This window comes from Triturus cristatus, chromosome 4_1, assembly GCF_964204655.1.
Source record: "Triturus cristatus chromosome 4_1, aTriCri1.1, whole genome shotgun sequence".
Taxonomy (NCBI): Eukaryota; Metazoa; Chordata; class Amphibia; order Caudata; family Salamandridae; genus Triturus; species Triturus cristatus.
Window position 1 is genome coordinate 331146113 of NC_140585.1, and position 26041 is coordinate 331172153.

The 26041-nt window shown below is 42.9% G+C and overlaps 1 protein-coding gene across 2 annotated transcripts in view; it reads left to right on the forward strand.

Moving 5' to 3' along the window:
- Positions 1 to 26041, forward strand: part of ITFG2 (integrin alpha FG-GAP repeat containing 2) — a 595129-nt gene that overhangs the window by 96731 nt on the left and 472357 nt on the right. For both annotated transcript variants that reach the window (XM_085652304.1, XM_085652305.1), the window contains 2 exons: positions 240 to 335; positions 11344 to 11385. In XM_085652304.1, coding sequence (XP_085508430.1) covers positions 240 to 335; positions 11344 to 11385 — 138 coding nt within the window. The remainder of the gene's footprint in view (positions 1 to 239; positions 336 to 11343; positions 11386 to 26041) is intronic.

The window sequence follows — 26041 nt, forward strand, 5'->3', positions numbered from 1 at the left end:
GGGCATTTTATGATTGCTTTGTCATCTCACCAACCAATCAAAGCAGATTCCAGTGAAAACTATTACATTTGCAGCAGGTAAATACTCTTTGTTACTTTGTTACTAGGATCGCATTGTAAAATGGATGTTTACATAATCAGTTCTCATGGATTTGGTATGTTGCGGCTGTCCAGCACGGTACGAACTTCAAGTCTTCTAGTCTTTTATGCCCCTCCTGTCTTCCCTTCTTGTTTCTACAGCTGAATGAGTTGGTAGTGGGAGACACCAACGGGAAGCTGTATGTGTACAAGAATGACGAAAGCAAACCCTGGCTGACACGGTCCGGCTCTGGAATGGTAAGGGGAGGCATGATTTCGATTTTGCAAATACCCTTAGGATGTGTTATTATGTAAACAAGATTTAGGAGCGAGTAGAGCATTGTAGGCATGCATGCTTGGTATTAAAATGTATCCAACATTTATTTTTGCTTTAAAAAAATAAGGTGCACATTGTTTGAGATGGTAAACCGTTAAACATTATATTGATGAAGGGAAACCTACATCATCAGCTACTGCCTAGCAATGCATAGTGTCTCGTACCATAGAAGGCCTCAAAGTTGTACATGCAGTCCAAGGAATATTAACTGGAAGAGATTGATCATCACCCTACTACATTTAAAAGTATAACCAGAAAGAAAACAAAACCCCTTGAGAATCTGATTCCAGTTAGGCGCACTGCTTGGAAAATTAATCGTTGCATTCCCGGCCTATTCTGTTAACTTTTATTTGATGCCGTCATCCTCTACGCATCCAACGCAACATGAAGTCTGCATGCACGATAACAGTGTTTCTCTTCAAGGTGATAAATGCTTTCCTTGATTAAGGCATATGCCCCTCTCCAGGCTGATGAACTTTGAAAGTGGTGATGTATAAATAACTTTCCAAAAACGGAACAAACCCTGGTAGGCGAGCACGCACTATTTTCTGCAGGAATACTCCGAAGAAGGGCTTGCTTCACTCCCCTCTTCTCTCCCCCCCACCCCACCCCACCTAGGTAAAGTTTGAAAAAATGACGCAAAAGTATGCATTTTACAGCACAATCTCATTTACAATTGCTAAGAGCCATAGCCACTGAATGGACGCTCATGTTCATTATATCTCAAACAAGCCAGATGCTGTCAGACACTGTTGAGGATTTGTTCATACCAGAAAAACGTTAAAAATATGGGAACAAAAGTGTTCATTTCCTAACAATAGGCTAAAAAGTTATGTCGAACACATTTGCAAAAAAAATCTTGGCATGCTATTTCACATGAGCTGTCATCAAGATGTATAACAGTGGTGCCCTTGGGAAAAGCTGTTTTGCCTAGGCTCTATGACCAAAAAAATATATTATACATCTGTGTGTGCTTTAGTATTTTAATTCCTACATAATCTTGCCATGTAGATAGAATATATACAATAGGTTCTCCAAGGAATGGTGCAGTGAAAGTGATGAGTGAAAATGTGCCTTGGTGTAGTTAAACAATCCATAATCAATGCTGACTGAGTAGTGTATCAATTCAATGAAACGTCTCAAAATTGAAGTCCAATATTGTCACTACAGTGCATATCTGCCAAGAGGTTAGGACACTGACGTTTCAACCCCTATAGTTAATTGTATCTGTGTCTTCATCAGTACTAAAGAAGAAGCAACCTTCGGGAATGGAGAAATCAAGGGAAATCAATTACTTTCCAGCACCTATTGTATATATTATGTCTACTTGACAAGGTGCGGTGCTTGTGAATATTTGTGAGAAAAGGTTTCTTTTGTCCACTCTGAACACAAGGATTCAGTTTGCACTAAAATACAGTGCCAAATGGCAGTTCTGCATTTTAGTTAATTATACATAATTTTCTGTAATTTTGCAGAAATGTTGTGTAATTATGTGAAAGAAAATTACGCACATTTCGCACACCCCTCATCAAGGGAGTAGACAGAAAAGTAAGATAACCCCCTCTATGAACCATATCCCGAATTACACAGAGTTGGTTAGTGAGGCTAATGAGACAAGCGAACATGGCACTACTCACCAATTCATCATCATATTTTAGTATAACCATCACATGTAATGGGTGTGCTCCCTTTGATAGGAATTGCCAGTATGGCAAAATAAGTTTCATTACAACAGAACATGATGCGGTGGCGTGACTTTGGACTTTTGATGGGTATATCTTAGCCCATATTTTCTTTACGCTCGTACATGACGTTTGTGCCCACTGAGTACGATGTGGGTCATAGTATCTTTAACGGGTATTACGGACTAGGGATTATCACCACTCATTGAACTCTTGTCCTCTTGGCTCCGAGGCGCGTCTATTGACTTCTAGGAAATTCCATTTGGAATCGACAATACTTTGAGCCTTGAAAAAGTCTTCATACGACGAAACACGTGTCGACTGTATTCATCCTTGGCTTTGCTCATCTGTGGACTACTATCCAGATTGTTCATCATTGAAAATTAAAGTATTTGTAACCCCAGACACAGAAGACCTCTTGTATTTGGACTTGCATTAATATTTTGTATAAATTCAAATCTCTAGCTTGTTCGTGAACTATTGTCACCTTAACCATGTTGACGTTTTAATCAAAGATGATTTCTCCAATCTACCTTTGTTCTCTACCCCCTCTTTGTTTTCTTTACATGATTTTCTTGCCTCATTTTTAAAGTGCCCAGATGTCACTTATCCTTCTGCAAGAGGCATACCCAGAAAGTAATATCGGCAAGAGTTTGGTTGGTGATTCAAATTTCCTCTTTTGGTTCTTTTCTTGAATATTCTGTGTAAAGTGAATTGAATGCTAGATTATATACGCACACATACTGTTCTTGATAATGCATTTGAACCCAGTGAAATGGTGCTTCCTTAATTCGTAGACTATGTCCTATTTCAAGCTGCACATATTGTTATGAGAAGAGTTTACAGTTGCCAAATCATTGAAGTTGATGTGACTGTGTCACACTACACAAACTTGAATTCCGGATCCATCTGGGGTGATTTACCTTTTAAGCTTATCTCCATGGCCAACCATGCACAATAGGAACATGATAGCTAAAGGGCAATGGGATAAGAGGCAAACAGACACTACAAATCACCACTCTGACCCATCACCCTGTTGGGCAATGACGTTTACTGGCTTGTAGTTATATCTGAAAGCAACACTGATAACGTAATCACCTTTAAATAGTTGCTGTAACAAATGATATACCTCCATCTTTATCTCTATGCATCAGACTCTGGGATATGAGGGAACTGAAAAACATGTAGTATCTGAGTAATAGATATTAATTGGGTTTGCATAAACCTTACCCGCTTTTCTGATAAGCCATGTACCTTCTGTTTTTTATGATTCGTGGTTTTTGTTTTGATACACATTCATTCATTTTTTTTTAAAAAATTTAAACAAATCTTATTTGGTTATTTTGCAGTAGAGCGGGCGTAGGCCCTACATTGACATGTATAAGCATAGGGAGAATATGTGCATCGATAACCATTCTTATGGTAATGAACAATCTCTGCCAAACATGCAGGTAAAACAGTAATAGAACCATTATGCAGACAGTTGTCAACTTCCATAATATAGCATATGATTTAGCAGATACAAAATATACATCACCACAAAGCAATAATATGATCAAATGATATAGCATGGGGTGATACACGTCGGGGATCAAAGGGTGCCACACATTCATTTTTTTTAAACATTAATTTAAAACAATCATTCATCAGGATTATATAGTTCTCTGATCACAATGAATCACTTCCCTAAGCACATACTAATACCTTTTTTTTTTGTTTAAGAATTTTTGACTTTTCAAGGAGAACAATACAAAAAAAAGCAAGAACAATCTCAAAATTAACAACATAGTGCAAATAATCAATAATCAATATATAAGTACAGGATGCAAAAAACATTAGAGGGAAAAGACAGAAAAAAGGTCAAAGAGAGGAAAATAAAAATAAATTAGAGAAAAGAAAGAAATAAGAAATTTAAGGCATGTGAGCATGTGTAGAAAGATAAGATGTAAATGGTAGACAGAGGAGATCAGATATAATATTTTGAGCAAGAATAGAGGTAGAAACATTGGCAATTCTATGTTCATCACAAATAAAGTTCCACCAAGTCAATGAAGATACTTTGGAATTATCTTTCCAACATGACAAAATAACTTTGAAGGCTAATGCAATAAAAAGATCGAACAATAAAGAAATAGGAGTGGAGCCATCAACATCAGGCAAGGATGAACCTAGAAAAACATTGTGAAATGATAATGTAATGTCACAATTAAAAATGTTCATGCAAGTAGACCAAACCGATTTCCAAAATGTCAATACATTGGAACATTCATAAAGTTGATGTCTTAAAGTGCCAGTATATTTAGAGCAGAACCAGCATAATGGAGAAGAGGAAGGGGAAAACTTGGATATACAAAAAGGAGTAATAACTGCTCTATTGTAAATAAAATACAGAGATAGGGTTATACGGGCAGTTGCAGAAACTTTAAACAACTTAGACCATAGTTTGTCCCAACCAGAGATAGAGAGTGATAAGGACAAGTCTGTTTCCCACACAATTTCAATAAGAGATTTAGGTCTTTCAGTAACATGTAATAACAATAATTTATAAACAAGAGCGGCTTTAGGTTTGTGTTCTTGAGATAAACTATATAACGGTGAAGGAGGAGTAAGAGAGGGTGAGACATTGGGGAGGTTATGAGAAGCTAATTGTGATTGTAAGGCTATTGAAATTAAGATGTATTCATTAAGAGATGTGTTAGGTAAGTGGAACCGTGACTGCAACTCTAGGAAGGGAATAATGGAATTTTGGTGAATCAGTTGATACACACAAATATTTCCCTTCTCCTTCCAGTGTTTGTAATAGAATGATTTACCTTTTATATTTTAGAAATGTATTATACCAAATAGTGGAAGATTGAAAACATATAAATGGAGTAAGGCCATTAGTTAATGTATTAATTATACAATACATTTTGGGAGTATTTTAAAATAGGGTTATTGGAGATGAAAGTACAATTGGACATATATATTACATTATGAAATGAAAAATCCTTTAATAAGGAGTGTTCAAAAACAATCCATCTGGGTATAGAGATATCAACAAATTCATAAGATAAAGCAAAGGATTGTTTAATCAAAAATGCAGAGTGATAAGCTTTAAAATCAGGAAAGCGTTCAACACCTTCAGACTTGGGGCGTTGAAGCTTTGTAAGGGCAATTCTTGAGCGTTTTTTATTCCATAAAAACTTTGTACAGATGGAATTAATTTGAGAAAAATATAAAATGGGAATTCGAATAGGCAACATAAATCTTGTATAGAGGACATGTGGCACAATCATCATTTTGATAGTATCTAATCTACCCCACCAGGAGAGATAAAGAGAGGTCCAAGTAAGAAGAAGTGATTGAATGTTGGTAATTAGCGCATTGAACGTATATCTAATTGTGGAAGGTAAAGTAGCAGAAAACCAAATACCAAGTTATTTAATTTGTGTGTGGCACCAAGTAAAATTAGTGTCATTAGACATATATTGATAACATATAGAATTTAGAGGTAAAACTTCTGTTTTAGAAAGGTTTAACTTATATCCAGAAACACTGGAGTATAACCGAAACTCATCCAAAAATGGAGTAAGGGAAGTGTGAGGTTTAGACATGTATATTAATATGTCATCAGCATATGCTGATATTTTAGTTTCTATGGAACTGTGCTTGAATCCAGAAATATGTGTATTAACACAAATGCGTTCAAGGAAGGGTTCAAGGCATAAAACAAATAATAAGGGAGAAAGGGGACACCCCTGGCGTGTACCTCTACATAAAGAAAAACATCTAGAGAACTGATTATTTACAAAAATACTGGGGCGGGGACAGGGATATAACAGTTTAACATAGGAAATGAAAGTTGGGCCAAAACCAAACCATTGAAGTGTTCTAAACATATATTGCCAATTAATACGATTAAACGCCTTTTCGGCATCAAGAGACAACGCTCCAAGTGGGGATTTGAATTTTTTCCCATAAGAAATAACATTTGCAAACATTCGAGCATTATCTGCAGCCAATCTGCCCTTAACAAATCCAACTTGATCAGTCTTAACCAACAATGGAATAATACTCTCGAGACGAGAGGCAAGGACTTTAGCAAAAAATGTACAATCGTAGTTAATTAATGATATGGGGCGGTAGTTTTTACAAAGGGAATGGTATTTATCTGGTTTAGGAATGCGAATTATCAAGGCGTCCATGAAGGAACCAGAGGCTTTAGTATCATCAATAAAGGAATTAAAAAGAGCCAAAAGTTTGGGGACAAAATTGGAGGAAAAAGTAGAGTAAAATTCAACTGAAAGGCCATCCGGCCCTGGTGCCTTTAATATTTTTTTATTTTTATTTTTTATTATAAAGGTTTAATGGCATTAGTTATCTCTTGAACAGTAACCTATTCCTCCAATGCATCAAATTCAGCAGATAAGGAAGGAGGAGTGGGAAGACCTGCGAAAAAAGTATCTACATTTTTATTAGAGGGATTCGTATCATCAGAATAAAGCGATAGATAATAGTCATGAAATATATTAGCAATATAATCATCTGAGGACGTTAAGCTTTTGGTGGATTCATTTAAAATAGGTCCGATATTCTTATGTTCAGACTTGATTTTCAGGTAATTGGCTAACATCTTACCAGCTTTATTTTGGCCTCCATGGTACTTGGATTTAATTTTAAGAAGGGTATTGCAAGCTTCAACTGTAGCAAGTCTGTTAAGTTCAGACTTGGCCTTGATCAGTTCATGAAGAGTCGAAGAAGATTTGGAAGTGAAATAATTATGTTCCAATAATTTAAGTTGTATTAAAGCTGTATATTTATTCCGAGTAATTGTCTTTTTTTTGCAACATATGAAATGATAAAGGAACGGAAAGACGCCTTAAAGGCATCCCAATTATTGGGAAGAGAGGTGTCAGAGGGGTTGTTGAACTTGAAAAATTCATTAATAAAAGCAGTGGCTTCTGTAATGAAAATAGTATCTAATAATAAAGAATTATTAAGCTTCCAACAGCTGAATTTTGGGGAGTTTAATGAAAGATCCAAAACAGTAAGGACTGGTGCATGGTCGGAGATAAAAATGGACCCAATCTCCGAGGATTGAATAGATGGGAGTAGGGATTTACTAACCAAAATATAATCATTCCTGGACCGTGTTTGATGGACATTGGAAAAAAAAGTGAACTCAAGAGAATTAGGGTTACAAGTCTTCCAAACATCATATAATGAACGAGAGGCAATGGCTGATTGAAATGCTTTGTGGGATTTGTCTGGATTAAACTTACACTTAGATTGTCTGTCAGAAAAGGGGTCTATCCATTGGTTAAAATCACCAGCAATAATGATATTCAGGCATTCAATGGAGGAAATTAGAATCTTAATATCATTCCAAAATTCAGGATCTGGTCTGACTGGGCCATAAATATTCAATAAAACCAGTTCCCTATTTTGTATAACAATCGTCCATTGGTATCCTTTTGCGTAGATAAACATTTTACAGATAGCGACTTATGAAACAATATAGCAATGTACAACTTGACCCACCCATTGTCTTTTTAATGTCAGCGATTCTGCTTCATTGCAATGTGTTTCTTGAATAAAAGCAACCTAAGAATTTAATTTTAATAAATGAGAGAGTACCTTTTGATGGGGTGTCCAAGACCAGGAACATTCCACGACACAATATTACACATTGTGGAGGGATGGGGGGGTAATACATGTAAGGAGGTGATACACTTCAGGAACACAACTGAAATGAAAAGAACACCACATAAGAGATGAATAGAGTAAATATGTTATAAAACAATAAACATCATGACTGGACACATGCAACGCATTGAACATCATCAAATATGAAACAAAGTAAAAACGAAAAAGAGAAAAAAGAAAAAGGAAGCAGAAATAGAAGAAAAAGAAGATAGATCAAGGAAAGAAATCCAGATCTAAGAGGAAATGACAATGACTGATGCTTGGGGCGCAACAGCACCGTCGAGAGATGAAACGGCAGAAAAAACAGATAAAAAGAGTAGAATTATAGACAGCCATAGTGAAAAAGATGTAGAAAAAATACATAGAACTTAAGAATGAAAAGCAGAACCAGTTGCAGAGTTTGTGGAAAGATTCTGGAGAAAAGACCTCCGTTTAATAGGATCATCGAAGGAGCGTGTGGAGCCATCGTGAGTAACTTTACACAAACAAGGATGAAGGATACCATATCGAATATTCAATTGTCTCATTTGAGGGCAAAGAGCTAGAAATTCTTTCCTTCCTTGCATTAGTAGCGTTAGAGAGATCTTGCGATAAGAAGATGTTGTGACCAGACCATTTGAGGTGACGTTTTGCTTTTGCTGCAGAGAGAACTCGCATTAAGTCAGTAAATTCCAAAAACAACATAATAATTCATCTAGGTTTGAAAGCATGAGGTTGAAGACGTCCAAGTCGATGGGCTCGCTGAATATTTAATGAAGGTTCTGGAGGAAGATATAGAAGTTCTGAGAGGAATTTCTTTAAGAAGAGAAGCATATCTGGACCTTCCAAGATTTTCTTGTAGACCATAAAGACCTAGGTTGTAGCGTCTATTACAATTTTCAAGGTCCTCAGTATGGAGTTTGAGACAATTAATTTCTTGTTCCAAAAATTGAATTTTGGTGGATACATCTTGTAAGTCACTGATGCATATCTAACATATTAGCTTCCATATTAATCCATCGGTCTTCTATTTGCTGAAGCTTCTCCTTAGTTGTAGACATAAAAGACTTAAGCCCCCTCACCTCATCCAGAATGATGTCAAGTACAGGATTTTGAGAAGATAAAATGAGTGATGAAGGATAATTTTTGGGCTTGGTACCTGTAGATGATGCTCTAACTGAAATTGGTGCCTCATTGGCCATCTTGAAATGATGTGAAGAGCGAAAAGTAACTTTTAATAAAGATTTCAGTCTGCCCATAAACTTAGTGAGAAAATAGCACAAACCAATGATTCTCCAGAGAAAAAGATAGCAAAAAAAAGCAACGTGTTCCAGATAAGAATTGCGACACCTTTCGTTTGCACTCTGATATTAGTTAACAAAGGAACCAAGAAGAGACGTCAATAGCATTTATTTAGCTCAAATGCCCAACTATCATGAGGCTAGAGGGTATGACAAGAGTGTAGTAAAAAAAAAAATTGAAACACAGTCATGTGCATGAAAAAAAGGTCAAAAGTTCAGAAAAAGAAGAAATCAGCATCATCTCGAATATCCATGCATATTAAATAAAGTAATAAATATGCTTGCTGGGATTTGACGAAGAAAGAACAAATGCACATGTTTACATGCTTAGTTCAGAATGCTGAGAGGATTTAGCATAAATAAGAGAACATTTCTTCTGGAAAGCTGGAATTCTTATGCCAATAAAACATGTGGGAAGATCAATAAGATACAAAAATGCGTTGCCGTGCGTTTCATGACAGAAACGCCGGTTTACCTTGAGGTTTGGTGAAGCGAGCGGCCGTTATAAAATGGCGGCCGCTCACATTGAGTGAGGAAACAAACACCGCCGCTGGCGCTGGTTCGCGAAGGGAAGAAAAATCGAGCAGAACGGCTTCAATCGCTGCTCCGACCCTTCAGGTGTCGGAATCCAACATTGTAGACCTTGCTGGAGGCAGAAAGCAGGCTGCAATTAGTAAATGAGTTCCGCATACGAGCGGAGCTCAGAGCCGAGCCGCCATCTTCTTGCGGCGCGAGACCACGCCCCACATACTAATACCTTAAGCACAATATATTTAATGTGAAAATATAAAGAGCCTTTAAAGGGGATAAGGATCCTACCCTTTCATCACATACAACAAAAACATATGTTTACTCCAGTATTGGAACTTTCATAGATTCACATGCTTGAATCATTCCCCGTCGACGACTGGGAATGATTCAAGCATGTGAATCTATGAAAGTTTCCAATACTGGAGAACTACAGTTACAGGTAAGTACCTTGTTTTCTTACACACCTCTGCACTTTACTGTGGAAAAGTACTTTAAACTATTCAAGTTTTTCTTTTTTCCAAAACGCTAGGAAATTTGTTAGGCTACTTCTCTGTATTCTGTGTACTCACTGCTAACTTTAAACGTGATCGGTCTCCAGGGTTTTGCAAAGTCTGGCAACAAGGTGTTGGCTTCGGCAACAATGTAACTCGATTGCCTAGCAAGGATACTCTAGACCAGGGTTCTCCAAAGTCGGTCCTGGAGGGCCATATCCATGCCAGGTTTTTAAGATAACTACATTTATCTAAATGTGGATATGCTAAAAATCTGGCATGGATCCGTTCAAAGTACACTGCTGACCTCCTTAGAATGAACGTAGCACCAATGAGTTAAGAGGACTGCGCTTGGGGAGTGTAGAAAGCCATTCCACAAGTAATATTCTTAAAAATGTGTTTTTTAGTTAAGTAATTGTAATAGTTTTTAGAAACTATGAGCATATGGAAAAGGTAAATGACATATAGACTAACGTGTACACATTAGATATAATAATTATTAATATGTATGTAGTCAATTGTTAATACAAACAAAAGCACTATACAGATATTATCTAGAGTTAATCATATATTAATTTAGGATACAAGACTACATTAATAAAACGATTTATATATTTAAATATTTTTATTTAGGTGTATACATGTAAGAACATTTCAACAATAATATCACCATAATGTCTATAAACTTATGAGGAGGAAAGAGTGGCTAAACCTCAACAGTATGTATGAATAGTTACTTTACAACGTAATCAATCTAAATAAGCTTTATTCGAATTCACACATGAATCATAAAAGCTGCAAATGTGTCCAAATAAAAGGTTTAAAAAACAGTAGACAAATGTCAAACACATTGATGAGTAAAAAACTCAATACTTAGATACCAGTGCAAATACAACAATCCAGTGTATACTCAATTACATTTCCTAGTAACACATTGATAAGTGAAAAACTACAATACAGAGATACTAGTGCAAATACAATCGTCAACTGTACACTCAGTTACATTTCCTGGTATTAATCTATAACCACTTCCTGCAATTGATAACAGCCCATACAAATCGGGACATTACGGCACATATATAGATTCATGGGGAAAAAGTTCTAAAACCGGATAGATTTTTTATCACATGGGGCCATCAAGCTGTTTACAAGAAACCTATCATGCACAGTAATAACATAACTGAAATCCTTCTCTGATTGTAGTCCTTTTCCAGCTGCTTGCCTACAGATCTCACATTTGTTTCCTTCTTTTTTCAGTTGACCTGTGTTGGCGTGGGAGATGTATGCAACAAAGGAAAGGTAAGATGTGTGTGGAGATTCTTGTACTGCGCACACCTACCCAGGCAGCAGCGGTGCACTCATTTGTGTCCATACCCTTAGATGGGAGGCTATTTTTGGACAAATGCCCACAGAGGGCATAAGGAGGGGGGGCTAGAATAGATAGGGGTTCTCGAGCACAGTTAGTTAATTGATATGGGTAATATGGACTATCAACATGAATGTGTAAATCATTTTATTTCCACAAGCACCAGTGATTGAGATCCAGGTTGTGAAAATTAAGATTTTCCTTATTCAAATGATTTTCTTAGTCGATACAATTGCCTTTGGAAATACATTGTTCTAATTCGCTGTATGGTAGGACTCCAGCAATAACTCGCTGACCTAAAAAAAAAAAACTGATCCGGGACTGCTTGTATTCCAATAAGGTTAGGACCTTGCAGATCCAGATGAAACATCCCTTTCCTAGTTAGGCCTAGACTCATTCACATAAGTTTGGTCCAGGCCTGGATTGGCACAGACAAGGTGAAAATACACAATGGGTTGGAATATGGCCCAGAACAATTGCTAGTAGCTGACATTGTTAGAAATTACACCCATCAGTTTGTGTGCTGTCTAATTCTCAGTGCACTGTTGCATTACACTTCCCAGTCGTCATTGAGAGTCACAGAGCTCCAATTGTAAACCCCTGCGAGGTGAAATGGAGTGACAAATTAATGTCACTCCCCTTGCATTTCACCACAGAAAGCACCTATATTTCGTATCATTTGGGACTGTTGCAAAGCTTGGAGTGGTTACTGACCATAGTTACTAAATGGTGATACTACTCACCAGGTGAAAACTGCTCTTTATTTACTTACATTGTGTGTTTGACAATTCTGACATTTTGGAGAGTAAGTAGTAGCCCTGACCTGCTCTGTGCTCCATGAATTATAACCCCTTTCTTTTCAATGATTGTTGCTTGCAGTACAAATGTGTTGCAAACGCTAATGCTGGGACAGTGGTCTGCAGACCCTTACAGTTTTTTTTACACTGCACTCTTGTGTGCAGCTGATTTCTGAATATTTTTTTTGATAGTCAATTTTATTGATTTTACAAAGAGGCAATGGTAAAAACAGAAGTACAAACAGTACAGCATGGTCATCAGCACCACAACATGTGACATCCTGTAAGCAAACAATTTTGTGACATTATACATTGTTAATTCTCCATCCTCAGCGGGCCTCTAGAATGAGATTCGGAAAGGCAAGGAGGATAATTAGTTCAACACTCCCAACCATTTACCCCACACCCTTCGATGTTTGGCCGGACAACCCCTGGCCTCGTATAGTGGGACTTCTCGCGCGGCACACCAGTCTACCCCTCTGCACCATTTAGTTATAGTGGGTGGGGAGGGAGGGATTGTTCCATGCCATTGCTATGTCGCGTTTGGCCACTACAAGGGCGGTCCCAAGAAACGTTGTGTCTGCTCTTGATCCGTCTAACCCATCTGTGGCACCCAATAATATATTTAGTCGGTTGTGTGGCACCTCTCACCCCAACACCCCTGTGAGTTCTGCTTCCTGGGTAGTCCAATATGAGGTTATAAGTGGTCAGGACCACACCATGTGGAAGAAATCTGCAGGTTCGGTCCCGCATCTTGTGCAGGTAAAATGTAAATCCGTATTTGTAAAACGTGAACTACTCACCCTTACGGGTCTCAAGGCGCTGGGGGCCGGTGTGGAAATTATGTGAGCTATTGCCCAGAGTCACATGGTGCTGAGCTGAGCTGCCGCCAGCGCCGGGGATCAAACCGTGAGCCCTGTGCTCCGAAGTCAGCTGCCCTGGCCGCTGCACCACACCTCTCCACAGGTTGGGTGTGAGACGAGGCCTGCTCTGTATAGGCGGGCTGGGGTGAGGTAGGAGGCGTGGAGATTGTAAAGCTGAATTGGGCGAAGCCTAGCTGAGACAGTAATATTCCTGGAGGCCATCAGAGCGTCTTTCCAGGCTTCCTCCTCCAGAGGACCCAACCATGTCTCCCATTTGGCTCTCAACGGGTCAAGGGAAGTAGGACCGTTGTTTGTTAGGGAGCGGTAAAAACGTGAAACTCCTCCTCTCCCAAGGTTACCCATTGTGATCTGAGCTTCCAGGGGGCTGTGTTCTGGCAGTGGTGTGCCGGCTTTTATATGCATTTCCAGGTCATGGCAGAGTTGCAGGTATCTATAAAACTGCAACGGGTGAAGCGAATGTCTGATTTGCAGATCCGCAAAGGAGCAGATATGGTCGCTGACCCAAACGTTTCCATGCTGTGAGATACCGATGAAATCCCAGCTCCTAAATCCTTCTAGGCCTCCCACAAACATGTGCCCTGCCATAGGGGTGTTTGGTGAGTCAGCTTGTCCTTCCAGTGGGTGTGTCGTAGGGAAGTGTTCCAGGCTAACAGGATTGCACGGGTCAGAGGAAAAAGTCCTTAAGTTCGGTCCTGTAAGCAGGGTCCGACCACCCCCGTTGAACCAATCGTGTAATACCAGGAGGCGGGTTGCAAGATAATATAGGTACAGGTTTGTTAGACCCATTCCTCCATCAAAGGGTGGGATCTGGCAGTACAGGAGCGCCAGACGCGGCCGTAGGCCATTCCAGAGAAACTTTGTGATTAGGCTGTCTATTCCCCTGAACCAGGTTCGAGGGAAATGGATCGGAGTGTTCTGAATGACGTAAAGGAATCGAGCGAGGATCATCATTTTAAATAGTGCTATCCTCCCTAGCGGATTAAGCGGTAGTTTTTGCCATTTGTGCAACTCCAGTTTGGTTTTAGTTACTAGCGGGGTCACGTTGAATGCCCAGGCAAGGTCTGGGAGTAGGGCGATCCATATACCTAAATATTTAAAGGATTCCTTCTGATAGGAATAGGGGATTGCCAATCGAAACGTTCCCGTGAGAGATGCAAGGGGACTAAGGTCCACTTGTCAGAGTTCAGGCATAGGCCTGTGACCTTTTCAAAGGACTGCAATTTATGTAGGCATCTGTGACCGGATCTGCGAGATACAGCAGAACATCATCTGCGTGGAGAGCAATCTTGCCCTCGTGCGATCCTACCCAGTTCCAACCCTGGACCCGGTTATCCGACCGGATGAGATTGGCCAGAGGCTCCATCGCTAAAGCGAAAAGGAGGGGCGAGAAAGGGCAACCTTGTCTTGTTCCCCTTCTGACTGGAAAGGTGCTCGAGAAAGTTCCGTTGACAAGCACCCGTGCAGTTGGTTTGGAGTATAGGATGTAAACCATACGGCAGAATTTAGGGCCCAGGTGACCCCAGTCTACTGAATCAAATGCTTTCTCAAAATCGACCAGGAGGAGCGCCAAATATGGGGGTCAGCGATTGACGGTTGTCTAGGTGCAGACGCCTAAGACGATGCCTGGTACTTCGTTCAGGCATGAAGCCACACTGGTCAGGATGGACTAATTTGCTAAGGTGTGGCCTATGGTGTTGAGCTAGAACTGTGGCGTATATTTTGACTTCAGTGTTGTTCAGGGAAATGGGTCGAATATTCAGGACAAGCTGGCGAAGGTGGTTGTGTTTTGGGAATAATAACTATTGTGGCTATGTTGGTCTCTGGAGGGAAAGAGCCCTTCCCTATGGCCTCTTCATAAAGGGCCGCAAGATGAGGAACAAGTATGTCGCCGTAGGCAGAGTAATATTCCTGTGGGAAGCCGTCTGGGCCGGGAGTTTTACCAGCAACAACCAGCGACAGGGTGCCCTGTATCTCTTCACATGGGATCGGACTTTCCATTCCATCCGACTCAGTTACCGTGAGCTTAGGAAGGTGAAGGTCTTCCAGAGCGATCATCTGTCTGTGAAATCTCAGGTTTCCGGGCGGAGGTTAGGTTCGAATAGTAGTGTGCGAAAGTTTAGGCCATCGCTTGAGGAGAGCGGTGATTATTACCTTCTGGGTCATGGATCTCCGGGATTATCCGATTCGTTAAGGGGTAGGAAACCAATCTATGCAGCATTTCCCCGTTCTTGTCGCCCCAGCTGTACACTCGTGCAATGGAGGACTGCCATAGGATTTTTGCAGGGTCAAGAGACATCTGCCTCAATTCGTCTCGCACTAGTGTCCGTTGGCGCAGTTGGGTTTCATTTGTTGTTCCAGCTGCGTCTCTCTCAAGCTCGGACGCCTAGGATTCAAGAAGGACAAACCTCCTCGTTGGATTTTGAGGTGGCTCTTGGCGAGTCCATGAATCTTGTATTTACCTGCCTCCCACAGAGTTCCTGGGGATGAGACGGAGTCTTGGTTCGTGAGGAAGTACTGTTTGACTTCAGCTTTAAGTGTTTCCTTAAATACCCTATCTTGGAGAAACCAGGCATTCATCCTCCACATTGGGCGGAGAGCGGTGGCTGAGGTCACCCAGGGTCAAGAGCACTGGCGAATGGTCCGGGATGCCCCGGGAGAGGATATGTATTTCCCTGACTTTACGACACTAGGGCGCAGGCATGAATATCATGTCAATGCGAGAGTGGCTACTATGCGCCACTGAAGTGTGAGTGTATTGGGTTTCCCGTGGATTCCAGGCTCGCCATACGTCACAAATACCCAGGGTTTCAGTTCAGGTCGCCAGTTGTTTGGCTTGTGAGATGCGGGAGGTAGAGGGGCTCTCCGTGGTGTCACGTCCAGGCTGCATAACAGCGTTGAAGTCTCCCCCAAAATCGTTGTACCAGGAGGAAAGGAGGAGAGTATGTCACCTATGCGGTTTAGGGTCTGTGTGTGAGTGACGCCAGGAATGTAGATGGAGAGGACATTAAGGGTTTCTTCGCCCATTGTTCCAGAGAGTGGTACAAAGCGGCCATTGGGGTCTCCGACAATTTGAGTAGGTACAAAGGGTAGGTTATGTTTCAAAAGAATTGCGATCCCCTCGTGAGCCCCGCGTGAAGCCCAAGTGCCAGGCTCTATCAAAGCCATACCTTGCAAGGAAGGGACAAAGGTTGCCTGCCCATAAGAGGAGTTTCCTGGAGCATGAGAATGGCGGGGGCATGTCTTTGGGCATGTCCCAGGATCGCAGTCTGCTTGATCCCATATAGTAGGTCGTTTACGTTCCACGACACATTGCGGAGAGAGCTCCCTTTATATGTCATTGTATCGTGGTTAATGTAGGAAGCCCGCTGTGCCTCAGGGAGCTGTTGTGTCGCGGGTGCCCTAGAGGCTGAGGTATATGAAATGTGTATGTCATCCGTTGACATGTATTTGCGGTGTTGTCTTAATATTGTGGAGCTGAGATGCTGTGAACCTTAAGTTGTTGAACAACCCTCCACCCCCGCCCTATACTTCAGAAACTGAAGCATTTGTCGCTCCATAACTATTGAGGTGAACTAAACTATAACGTTTAGAGTCAATGAAGCGTGGTCAGAATGCATATCGGCAGAAGTATCCGATTGGCTGAAGATTCGCTAATGTTCGATAGGACACTATCTGGCATGACGGCTCTGTTTGTGGCATTCCTTGGGAGGCTCAGCTAGGGGATGGTCGGGCTGCGGGAGAGATGGGAGTCTGCGGAGTCTATGGCCATAATTCGGGATGAAGTGTGCTCTATAGGTGAATGATGTCGAGATACCGAGTTCCGTCAATGGCAGGGCTCCGACGACAAAGCCCGGTGCTGGAAAGGTGGGCACACAGGCGTTGGCGAGCCTGATTTGGCCCTGCCCACCTTTCGGCCCCTGCGGGATTACGTGCGCCTCCTTTGTGGAGCAGGGTTGTGTGTAGCAGCAGTTTGGGATTCTGGGGTCGAAGTTGCAGATTGGAGTCAAAGGGGACACTCCTCCGTCAGCCAGAGCCAAGCCGCTTCGGGACTATCAAAGAAGAGTGTTTTTCCCTGGAAGACCGCACGCAGTCTCGCTGGGAAGAGTAACCTGTATTGTAGTTGGAGGGCGCAAAGCTTTTGTTTCATGTCTGTGTAGAATCGCCTGTGTGCTTGAACCTCCCTGTTGTAGTTCGGAAATATCATGATGGTATGATTTTGATAAGTGATATTTTTTTGGGCACAAGCTTGTTACAGGATTAGGTGTCTGTCTCTAAAGTTAAGAATCCGCGCTATAATGGGTCAGTGCGCGGCACCTGGGGGAGGTTTTGGAGCCAGGGAGCGGTGTGCTCGCTCCACTGCGAACCAAGTAGAGAGTTTGTCCTTGGGCATCCACGAGCTGATACCGTTTTCAATAAATGATTCCATCCACACCCTCCTGGAATCCCATAAGATGCAAATTATTGCGTCTGGATCTGTTTTCGGCATCCTCTGCCCTCTTGTGAAGCTCTCTGGCTTGGATTTGCAGACGGGTCATTTGTTCTTTCAAACTTGTTACATTGTCTTCGACAGTGGAGATGTAAGATTCGGTTTCGGTGATACTGGCTATCGTGCTGCAGAGGTCCTGCGGGAGCAGGGCCATGTCGATTCGTACCTCTCCTATCTTATTTTCAACTGAGGCTTGTGAGGCGGAGATGGCTTGCAGGATCGTGTTGAGTTCCCCACCCGTAGTGCACCCCTCTGTAGCTTCGGACCGAGTCCCAGTCTTGCTAACAGTGTATTGTTCTATTTTAGTTTGTGTCGCAGGTGGTTTCGCACCCCAGTCTTTCCCTATGGCAGGGAGGTGCGGGGAAGGTCGATGGGAGGCAGTAGTTTGACTAATCGTTAGCCGCTTTAAACCGGGGGGTATTGGTCAGATCGCGTGGTTGGCTTTTGCACTTTCGTGGGTCCATTGCAACCTTCAGGGATGAGGGGGCCACTCCGTGTTTCATGATTGGATTCGCAGCGGTGACCTGGTGAGTTTGCCAAGATTGAAGGGGTAATCCTCCGCTGCGTAGCTATGCCACGGCTGGGACAGGAGGACTGGGTGCCACTTGGTGATGTCACAGGTGATGGAGCGCTCTGGGAGCTGGAAGGGGAACAAGGTGATTGATGATTCCATGCTCATCCTCGTAGCAGATGTTTTTGATGGTCGACGGACTTAAAGTGCTTATCTCGTCGCTCTCAGTTGGGGGGGTCAGTGTTCGTTTCTGTAATGAAGTAATTCGCACCTGGAGCTGTTTGCTCCGGGCAAGCAAGGTGTGGGGGGCCTCAGGAACCCACCATAACGCGACTCCACAGCCGGACCCTTCAGCCGCTGGACCCGTGTGTCATACTCCCACTAGGTCTGCAGCGGCAGGTAGGCAGGTCCCGCCGTGGTCTGGGGGATCCTCTCTGCAGTTGAGTTATGTCGCAGTCGGGACAGCGGGGGCAGTTTCATGTCTTAGGAGTTTGCCCCGGGTCCAGTGTACGTTCCACTCGCTGCCCACAGAGCCCTACCCAGAGTTGGAAGGCGAGCCGGGGCAGATGGAGGTGGGGGTCTCCCACACTGAGTGGACCAAGATCAGGATGGTACAGGGCAGGAGTGGGGGGGCCCAGCCCACTGCACGATCTCGCAGTCGGTCTCCCGTTGGCGGCTGTTCAGGTGTTGCTGTGCCAGGTCGCTCAGGAGATCGGATTGAGTGCTTTCCCTCCAGTACAATACACGGCCTTCAGTCTAGGACATGCTTCAGGCCCGCATCTTCCCATGCCAGCAGGGCCACCGCAGCGCAGAGCACACGGCATGTCAGATGGAGTCTCAGGGTGTGCAGTGCAGCGGCGCTATAGAATGTCTTTAGGGGACCTCTACAGGTGGCAGGAGGGGTTGTGGGGGGGAGGGATTCCTGCACGGGGTCCCCGCTGTCCGATTGCGGCAGCCGATCCCTCCCGTGGTGGTACCCACCCCGCTGTGGGCGCAGTCACTCGCAGGTCTGGTAGGCTCCGGCCGTTCCCACACCAAGACCAATGAAATCAGGCAGGCACTGGCCTCTTCACCCCAATATGGGGCGAACTACCAGACTCACCATCTCGTCGGAGGTCCGGATCGCAGGTACTCCTGACACGTCAGCAGGCTCAGATCTCCTGTGCCCTCTGACTGGTGAGAGATTGCAGAGCCCAACACCATGCCCAGGCCTTCTGCAACTGCCTAAGTGGTCCGGAGGTCGCCCCCTGCCTACAGGATCACAGCAGCAGAGGGGGGGCCCTCCGAGGGTCCCCGCTGCCCGGAACAGCAGCCGATTCCCTGTCCTCCGCCTCGGCTGCCAACCAGGCACAGCGCTGCAGGCTCAAGCCCACACACTAGTCTCGGAGGTCCAGTCGGAGGAAGGGGGCCTCACCCCGGATCTCCCTTCTTCAGGCTTCCGGGAATCCGGAACACCGCCTGCGGCTCAGGAATCCGTCCATGCCCAGTGAGGTGCTCAACACCCCGGCACATCAGCAGGACCTGGTGCAGAGGGGAGGCTCTAGACCCAGGTCATGGCCCGACGTGCGCTGCCATTTTGGCCGTGGGCGGCTCGGAATCCAACAGACAATTCCGCCATCACAGCGGGTTTTACAGTGGCTCCTTGACACTGGTAGGTAGCTTGGATGATGATCAGGCGCTGGCGGCGGGTTAGGGGACAAGATTATTGCAGATGGCAATGGATTCTGGAACAGATGACGAAGGGGTCCGGAGCACTCTTAGAGTGCGACCGCCATCTTGACGCTCCAAGCCACGCCCCCGATTTCTGAATATTAATGAGTTAAGACGGTATGTGCCTCTTGCATCCTTTGCTACTTGAGGATTACGGTATGAGCACCATATTTCTGATTCTGACCTACAGAGTGAAATTGCTCTGCTTTGCACACTTTGGCCCTCATAACGACTGGTATATCCCTGCCATAGAATTGCCAATGCTGAGGGTACTGCTAACTACTTTGGTGGGAATAATTCAGCCCTTGACGAGTGGGACCCTACGCGTCTGCTACAAATTGATGAATTAATAGAAAAATCTGCAATTTTGGATCCATTTCATTCAGTAATTCCTTGCTTTTGACCCAGATTTTCACCAGGAAATGTTTGATGTTTTCAGTAGTCAGTATGTGTGTGAAAATGAATAGATACATGGTGTTCCTGTGGATCTAATGATTAAGATGAGCTGGTAACTGCAGTCACATGACCCCATCGAACTAAACGCAACTTGTAAAGTGGCCATTTTGTACAGCTTTCACAGCATAGGGAATCCGTCACATTATCATAAATAATTGGAAGTAAAAAACACCAATAAGCAAATAGGTAATTTTCCCAATTTTCCCTTCAAACTTTAAGTTAGAATAACAGCCTTTTCGATTTATTCAGAAATGGAAAAAGTGAGGGATCTGCCTATTACTAAGAAAAAGTTGTAAGGTGTTCTCTTTTTCAACTACAAGACATACACATAATGACCATTTATATAACACACACAATAAGTTGTATACTTTTATGATGCTAAATATTTGGCATTGTATCCTACGCCCTCTGGTACGCATTTCCTAAATCCTTGAAGAAGGAGAGATTCAAACTTCGGTTGTATGCAATTCATTGCATTGATGTAATTTGTTATCTTCAGGGCACACATGGATTGCGGCAAAATGTAGTTGACTCACTGGGGATACCCTATCAGTGCAAGGATGTGGAATTCCATAAGCCCTACGCCCAGGACATATTGTGTGGGGTCAAGGGCAACAAGCTTTTATGTGTATTTTGTCCTTGGGACAAGTCAGCACAAACCCTTTGGCTGCCAGTTTGCAGTACTACATTATGGATCAGGGAAGGGTACTGTCTGCAGTTAAGGTAATATTTTTGTCCATATGTTAATGCTGTTCAAACTTGTATTTATGGTGCATTAATTGAAAGCCTTTAATATTAGTGTGAGCGCTCTGGCTGCACTACTGACAGTGGTTTCAGTATAAAAATCTGTACACATGTTTTCAAAGTTTAGCATTATGAGGCTATGTATAATGCTCCCAGAATGCTCTCTGATTTGATGCAAATATTTGCAGAAGCTCGAAAGCAAGATTGATGATTCTTTGCTTTCAAAATAAAATGTCCTTAAAAGAATGAAAGCAGGAAAAAAACTTTTTGGCTAAACTACTGTCAAATTTCAGGTACCATTTCTTTGCAGGATAAGTTAGTAATATGTGTTGATGTATGCTAGTATTTCCCAAAAATATTCATAACGGAAAATCAGTGTTACCAGTTTCAATAAGATTATGGGAAACAAAAATAAACAAGCATTGGCAAAGCCAGTAGGGCTAAAATTGGCGGTCAGTTTTTCAGTGTTGTCAATGTGTGACTTGTTTTGCCATGGTCTTTGTAAAACCTTATTGGTGTGGGAGCTGCCGGGCCCTCACCGTTGTAACAAACATTGGCAAAAGCAATAAAATTTTGGGGGTCTCAAAAAGCACACACTGCCACAGTAGTTACTGGCACTGAACAAAACTACTTTGTGTGCCGATATGCTCCCTGTGAAAGAGCAGAATGCTGTCGCTCACAGTGAAGCCAGCCGATATAGAGAGAGAGAGACCAAATTTTAATAAACACAAAAGGTCACGGTCAATACCAAACCAAATTAGGGGCCCAATTATTAAAGAAAGTCTCAAAAGTACACCCATGGTATATGTCCTTGCACTAAGTGCAGCTGTACAGCTTTTGTGAATTTCCATGAATTTACATAAGTAGGACAAGAAATAGTACTCCTAGAAAATATTTGTGAACTGCATTTTAGCATAACAAATATGCATGTGTAGATTTGCTCATGCAAAAATCTGAGTGTTTGCAAGTTCACTTTCCCTCCAACCACTTTTCTCCCAACTTTGGAAGGTTTACGTCTGCCATTGTCAGGAGTACATTTCCAACATTTCTTAATAGGGGAAAAGATTAGAGAAAAGTTGTTAAACTTTTAAAACATGCAAGTTAGTAGGTTTGCAAAGACTCAAAAGGGCATTTTAACCCAGGCTCTATTGCTTACCACTACCTTCAGCCCCAGTATCTAGATCTGCGGAAAAGTGGCAACATAAGGGGATTGCAAGTATTCAAACACTACTATGGTATGAACACTGGCATAATCAGAGAGGCTATATCAGAGCTCTAATATAATGAGATTGCTGCCATAATTTGTCACTGCACCATAGGGGCAAGTGGATTTTTTTACAGGGCAAGTAGATTTATCAAGCAACCTGCCCCATGGGCAAGTAGACACGTTATTAAATTCAACACCCCTACAGTGGCAGCAGAGTCATTTCTTTATTCCAATCCGTGATCACAGGATCCTGGAGCACCGAGTTAGTTTTTTTAGTCTTTTTTACTCTTTGGAAACCTTTCCAAACATTCTCAAAATAACTTCACTGGACATTGTTTCCTGATGGAAAGTAATATGGTTTCCTTCACAAGATGCCTCCGCTGATTTGTGAAGTGGATTACCTGGGGGATACTATGGAGGGACAAATAGAATGAGGGAAGGAACGACAGGGAACGTGAGAACGAAAGGGAGGGATGTAAAAAAGGTAGTGCAGAAGGAAGCATGGAAGGTAGGAAGGATGGACGGAAGAGGGAAGGAGCAGACCGAGGGAGGGGGAAAGAAGGAAGGTGGACGGACAGGGAAAGAACCTAGTAGAGGGAAGGAATAAAAGGAATGAGAAAATAATTGGGCAAGAGAAAGAATGAAAAAGAAAAGGACGAGGGAATTAAGACTGTGAAGGTGAAAGAACAAAGAAACAAAGCACAGGGGTGAAGATGCAGTTACGTATGGGGAGAGAAGGATGAAAGATAGGAAGAACTAGGGGCATATTCACGAAGAGCCGTCCAGACACAACAAAAAAATACAAGAAGCATTACATTTGTAAAAGCTTAAATGTACTTTTGTTACCACACAGGTGGGTGAGTTTTACAGTAGAAACCAGCTTCATGTGAGATGGCTACAAAGAAGTATTACATTCTTCTGTATCAGCTTGCACCCGGGATGCCAGCACTAGACAGTACATCAGCAGTAGCAGATAGAGAGGCTATAGGGGGCAGCTGACAGAAACGCAGAAGTCAGTCGGCTGACAAGCAAGGCAGGGAAGCGGCAGACAGAAGTGAGGCGGTGAGCCAGCTGACAAGTGAAGTAGGGGGGCAGCGCACTGAAGTGAGGGAGGAGGACGGCTCACAGAAGCGAGGTACAACAGATACAATCACAAAATAGGGCGGTGAAAAGTCAAGAGAGAGCAACACAGAGCGGGAGAACACTGAGGGAGAAGCTGGAACCACATGCACTCATGGAATTCTTAAGAAAAAGGAATCAAGAGAGCAACGCAGGTGGAGAAAAGCAGAAGGACGATAGAGAGCAACACAGAGAATGGAGAGAAGCGCATGAGAGAGATCTAAAAACACTTTCAATCTCGCGGAAAGCTTAAGCAAAATGAAAAAAGCAAGCACGGCAAGGCGAAACCTAAAAAAAAGGATGCGAGTGGTGCGTGCGCGCGACAATAAAAGTGAAGGCGAAACCTAAAAAAAAGATGGGAGTGGTGCATGCCCGATGATAAAAGTGAAAGCAGGCTGGTGAGTGGTGTGCGATGTGCGCGCACCATGACGAGAGAGGGGGATGGTGATCGATAACGCCCAACTTGGAACACGGCGGGTAGGTGGGGTCATGGTCTTTGGATTAAAGCGAAGGCCCTGAGAGAAGCTAAAGAAGACATTATCTCCCATCCACAGAATATGAAGCAGGAATCTTCACAACAGACTGACCTGGACAATTGATTGCAGTTTAACTGGGTTTTACCAGGCCCGTATTTACTAACCGGAGCACTGCCATACGTTGTTCTCCTATATTTGCTCTTTTCTTTTCCTTTACAGGGTCTGCAGCCTCAGAGCCGGACGTTTTTGTATTTCTGCCTGCAGTCATTTAGTCTGTATTGTTGAAATACTTTGATGAAAGTGTATTGTTCTGTAAATTGCTCTTGCTCTTCTGCCTGGTCTTGCCCCCTTTCTTGAAGCACTTCGGCCCCTGAGGCGACATCTCTGCGGACTATAGGATGCTCTCCTCTGTCCGAGGATGGAGAACCTCACTTTGTTGGCCTCAGCTGGCCTGTTTTTTCTTCCTTGGTTACTCACCCGCTTTCCTCGGCATGCCCTTGGGGAGCTCAGGGGAGGGAACCCAGCTGGAAGAGTACTGTTCACTGTTGTGCGACGCTTCCTATCCAGACACTAATGAATTCTCTTTTCCCCTTTCTTTATTGCCTAGTATATAGGGGTTCTCGGCTAAAACAAAGTTCATTTCCTTAAACGTGAAGGGGCTTAATTCCCCTAATCAGCGCACACAGGTATGGTGTTAACTTCTCCAGCAAGACCCAGATATAATTTTCGCGATGATAAAAGTGAAAGCAGGCTGGCGAGTGGTGTGCGATGTGCGAGCACCATGACGAGAGAGGGAAGCCAGATGGCCCTCTGCTCGTCATTGTGCGCGTAACCGCACGCTCTAGACCAGCCAGCTTTTGGTAGGACTTTTAAAAGCCCACACACTAAATGTCTCACAGAGTAGCGCATGCGCTGGCTCAGCGAGACCTAAGAAGAGAGCCATTATACCAGTATCGGAACACGAGACATGTTGGATACATTAAACTGTATACGTCTGACTCCTTAACATTCACCAGCAGATACACCTAGCCAGCAAACACAGCTGGTGAGCTAACTTGGTAGAATGTTTCATTTGCAGTACGCTTTGGGCAGGCTAGAGTTTACATATTTCAATTGAATTATGGCCTGTTGGCCTTTCATCCATTTAAGGTCAATGAAAATAATACTATTGAGTTGGGTAATAGTTTCTCCTATCAAAGTGCTAATAAACAGCATGACTGCGGGTATCACTGAAATGTGCGTAGGATGAACCACACATGTATTATTTGTGAATAAGGTTGCTGTAAAATGTTGTTTCATCTTTTTACATGGACTGCTTTAAAGAAAGATGGCAACTCACCTAAATAAATTGTCTTCTCATTACATTCGTACTATTATTGTTATATTCGATAAGGGTAATACACCCTTGCAGAGAATAGAATGAAAATGTTCCTTGATTGTGTATAATAATCATGGGTTCCAGCAGAAGTGGCTGCAGATCTGTGTTGTTACAAGAGAGAGATGCTCAGGAAGTTGTGGTGTCAGACACCTGTAGGGTTGTACGCAGGGCACTCGTTATTCTGTAAGTGAATGTGAGGCACTTACTTCCTAGTTGGGTGCTCCCTATTTAAGAGCAAACACTGGGGGAACTGAATTTACCCTACGTATGGGCCATAAATCTTTAGTTGATCTGTTCAGTACCGGTGGTGGAGGACGCGGTACTTCAGGATTACAAAGTGGCAATATACGCAACAGGATTATTATTGTCAATGCTAGTTTATGCCTGGGTTAGAGACTGTCCCTGCCGATTTATTATAATGCTTCCCTTTTAAGAGCCAGATTGTGACGCAACGTTTGACAGTGATGAGGAGTTCATTCTCAGTCGGATGGAAAGGGTTTTGAAGGAGCAGTGTTGGAACAGGCGTGGTGTCATACTTGAGAGGATCAAGCGTTGAGTAAGACAGGTTGGCCTTACGGGAAGAGTTTGTGTGTGGAGGAAGGAGCACATGGGCATGAGATTAATGACTGTCCATCGATGATATTTGGTTATGAAAATGTGATTACTGGTAATCCCGTTCACAATACTTGATAAGATTCTATAACTAGCTTAGGAAGGTGACATTGGCATCATGCTATAAGGGGAATTGCTGATTCAGCCATATTCAAGAGGATTTCTGGTAGTCTGTTAAGATAAATATCTGTCAAACATTATGTACCAGA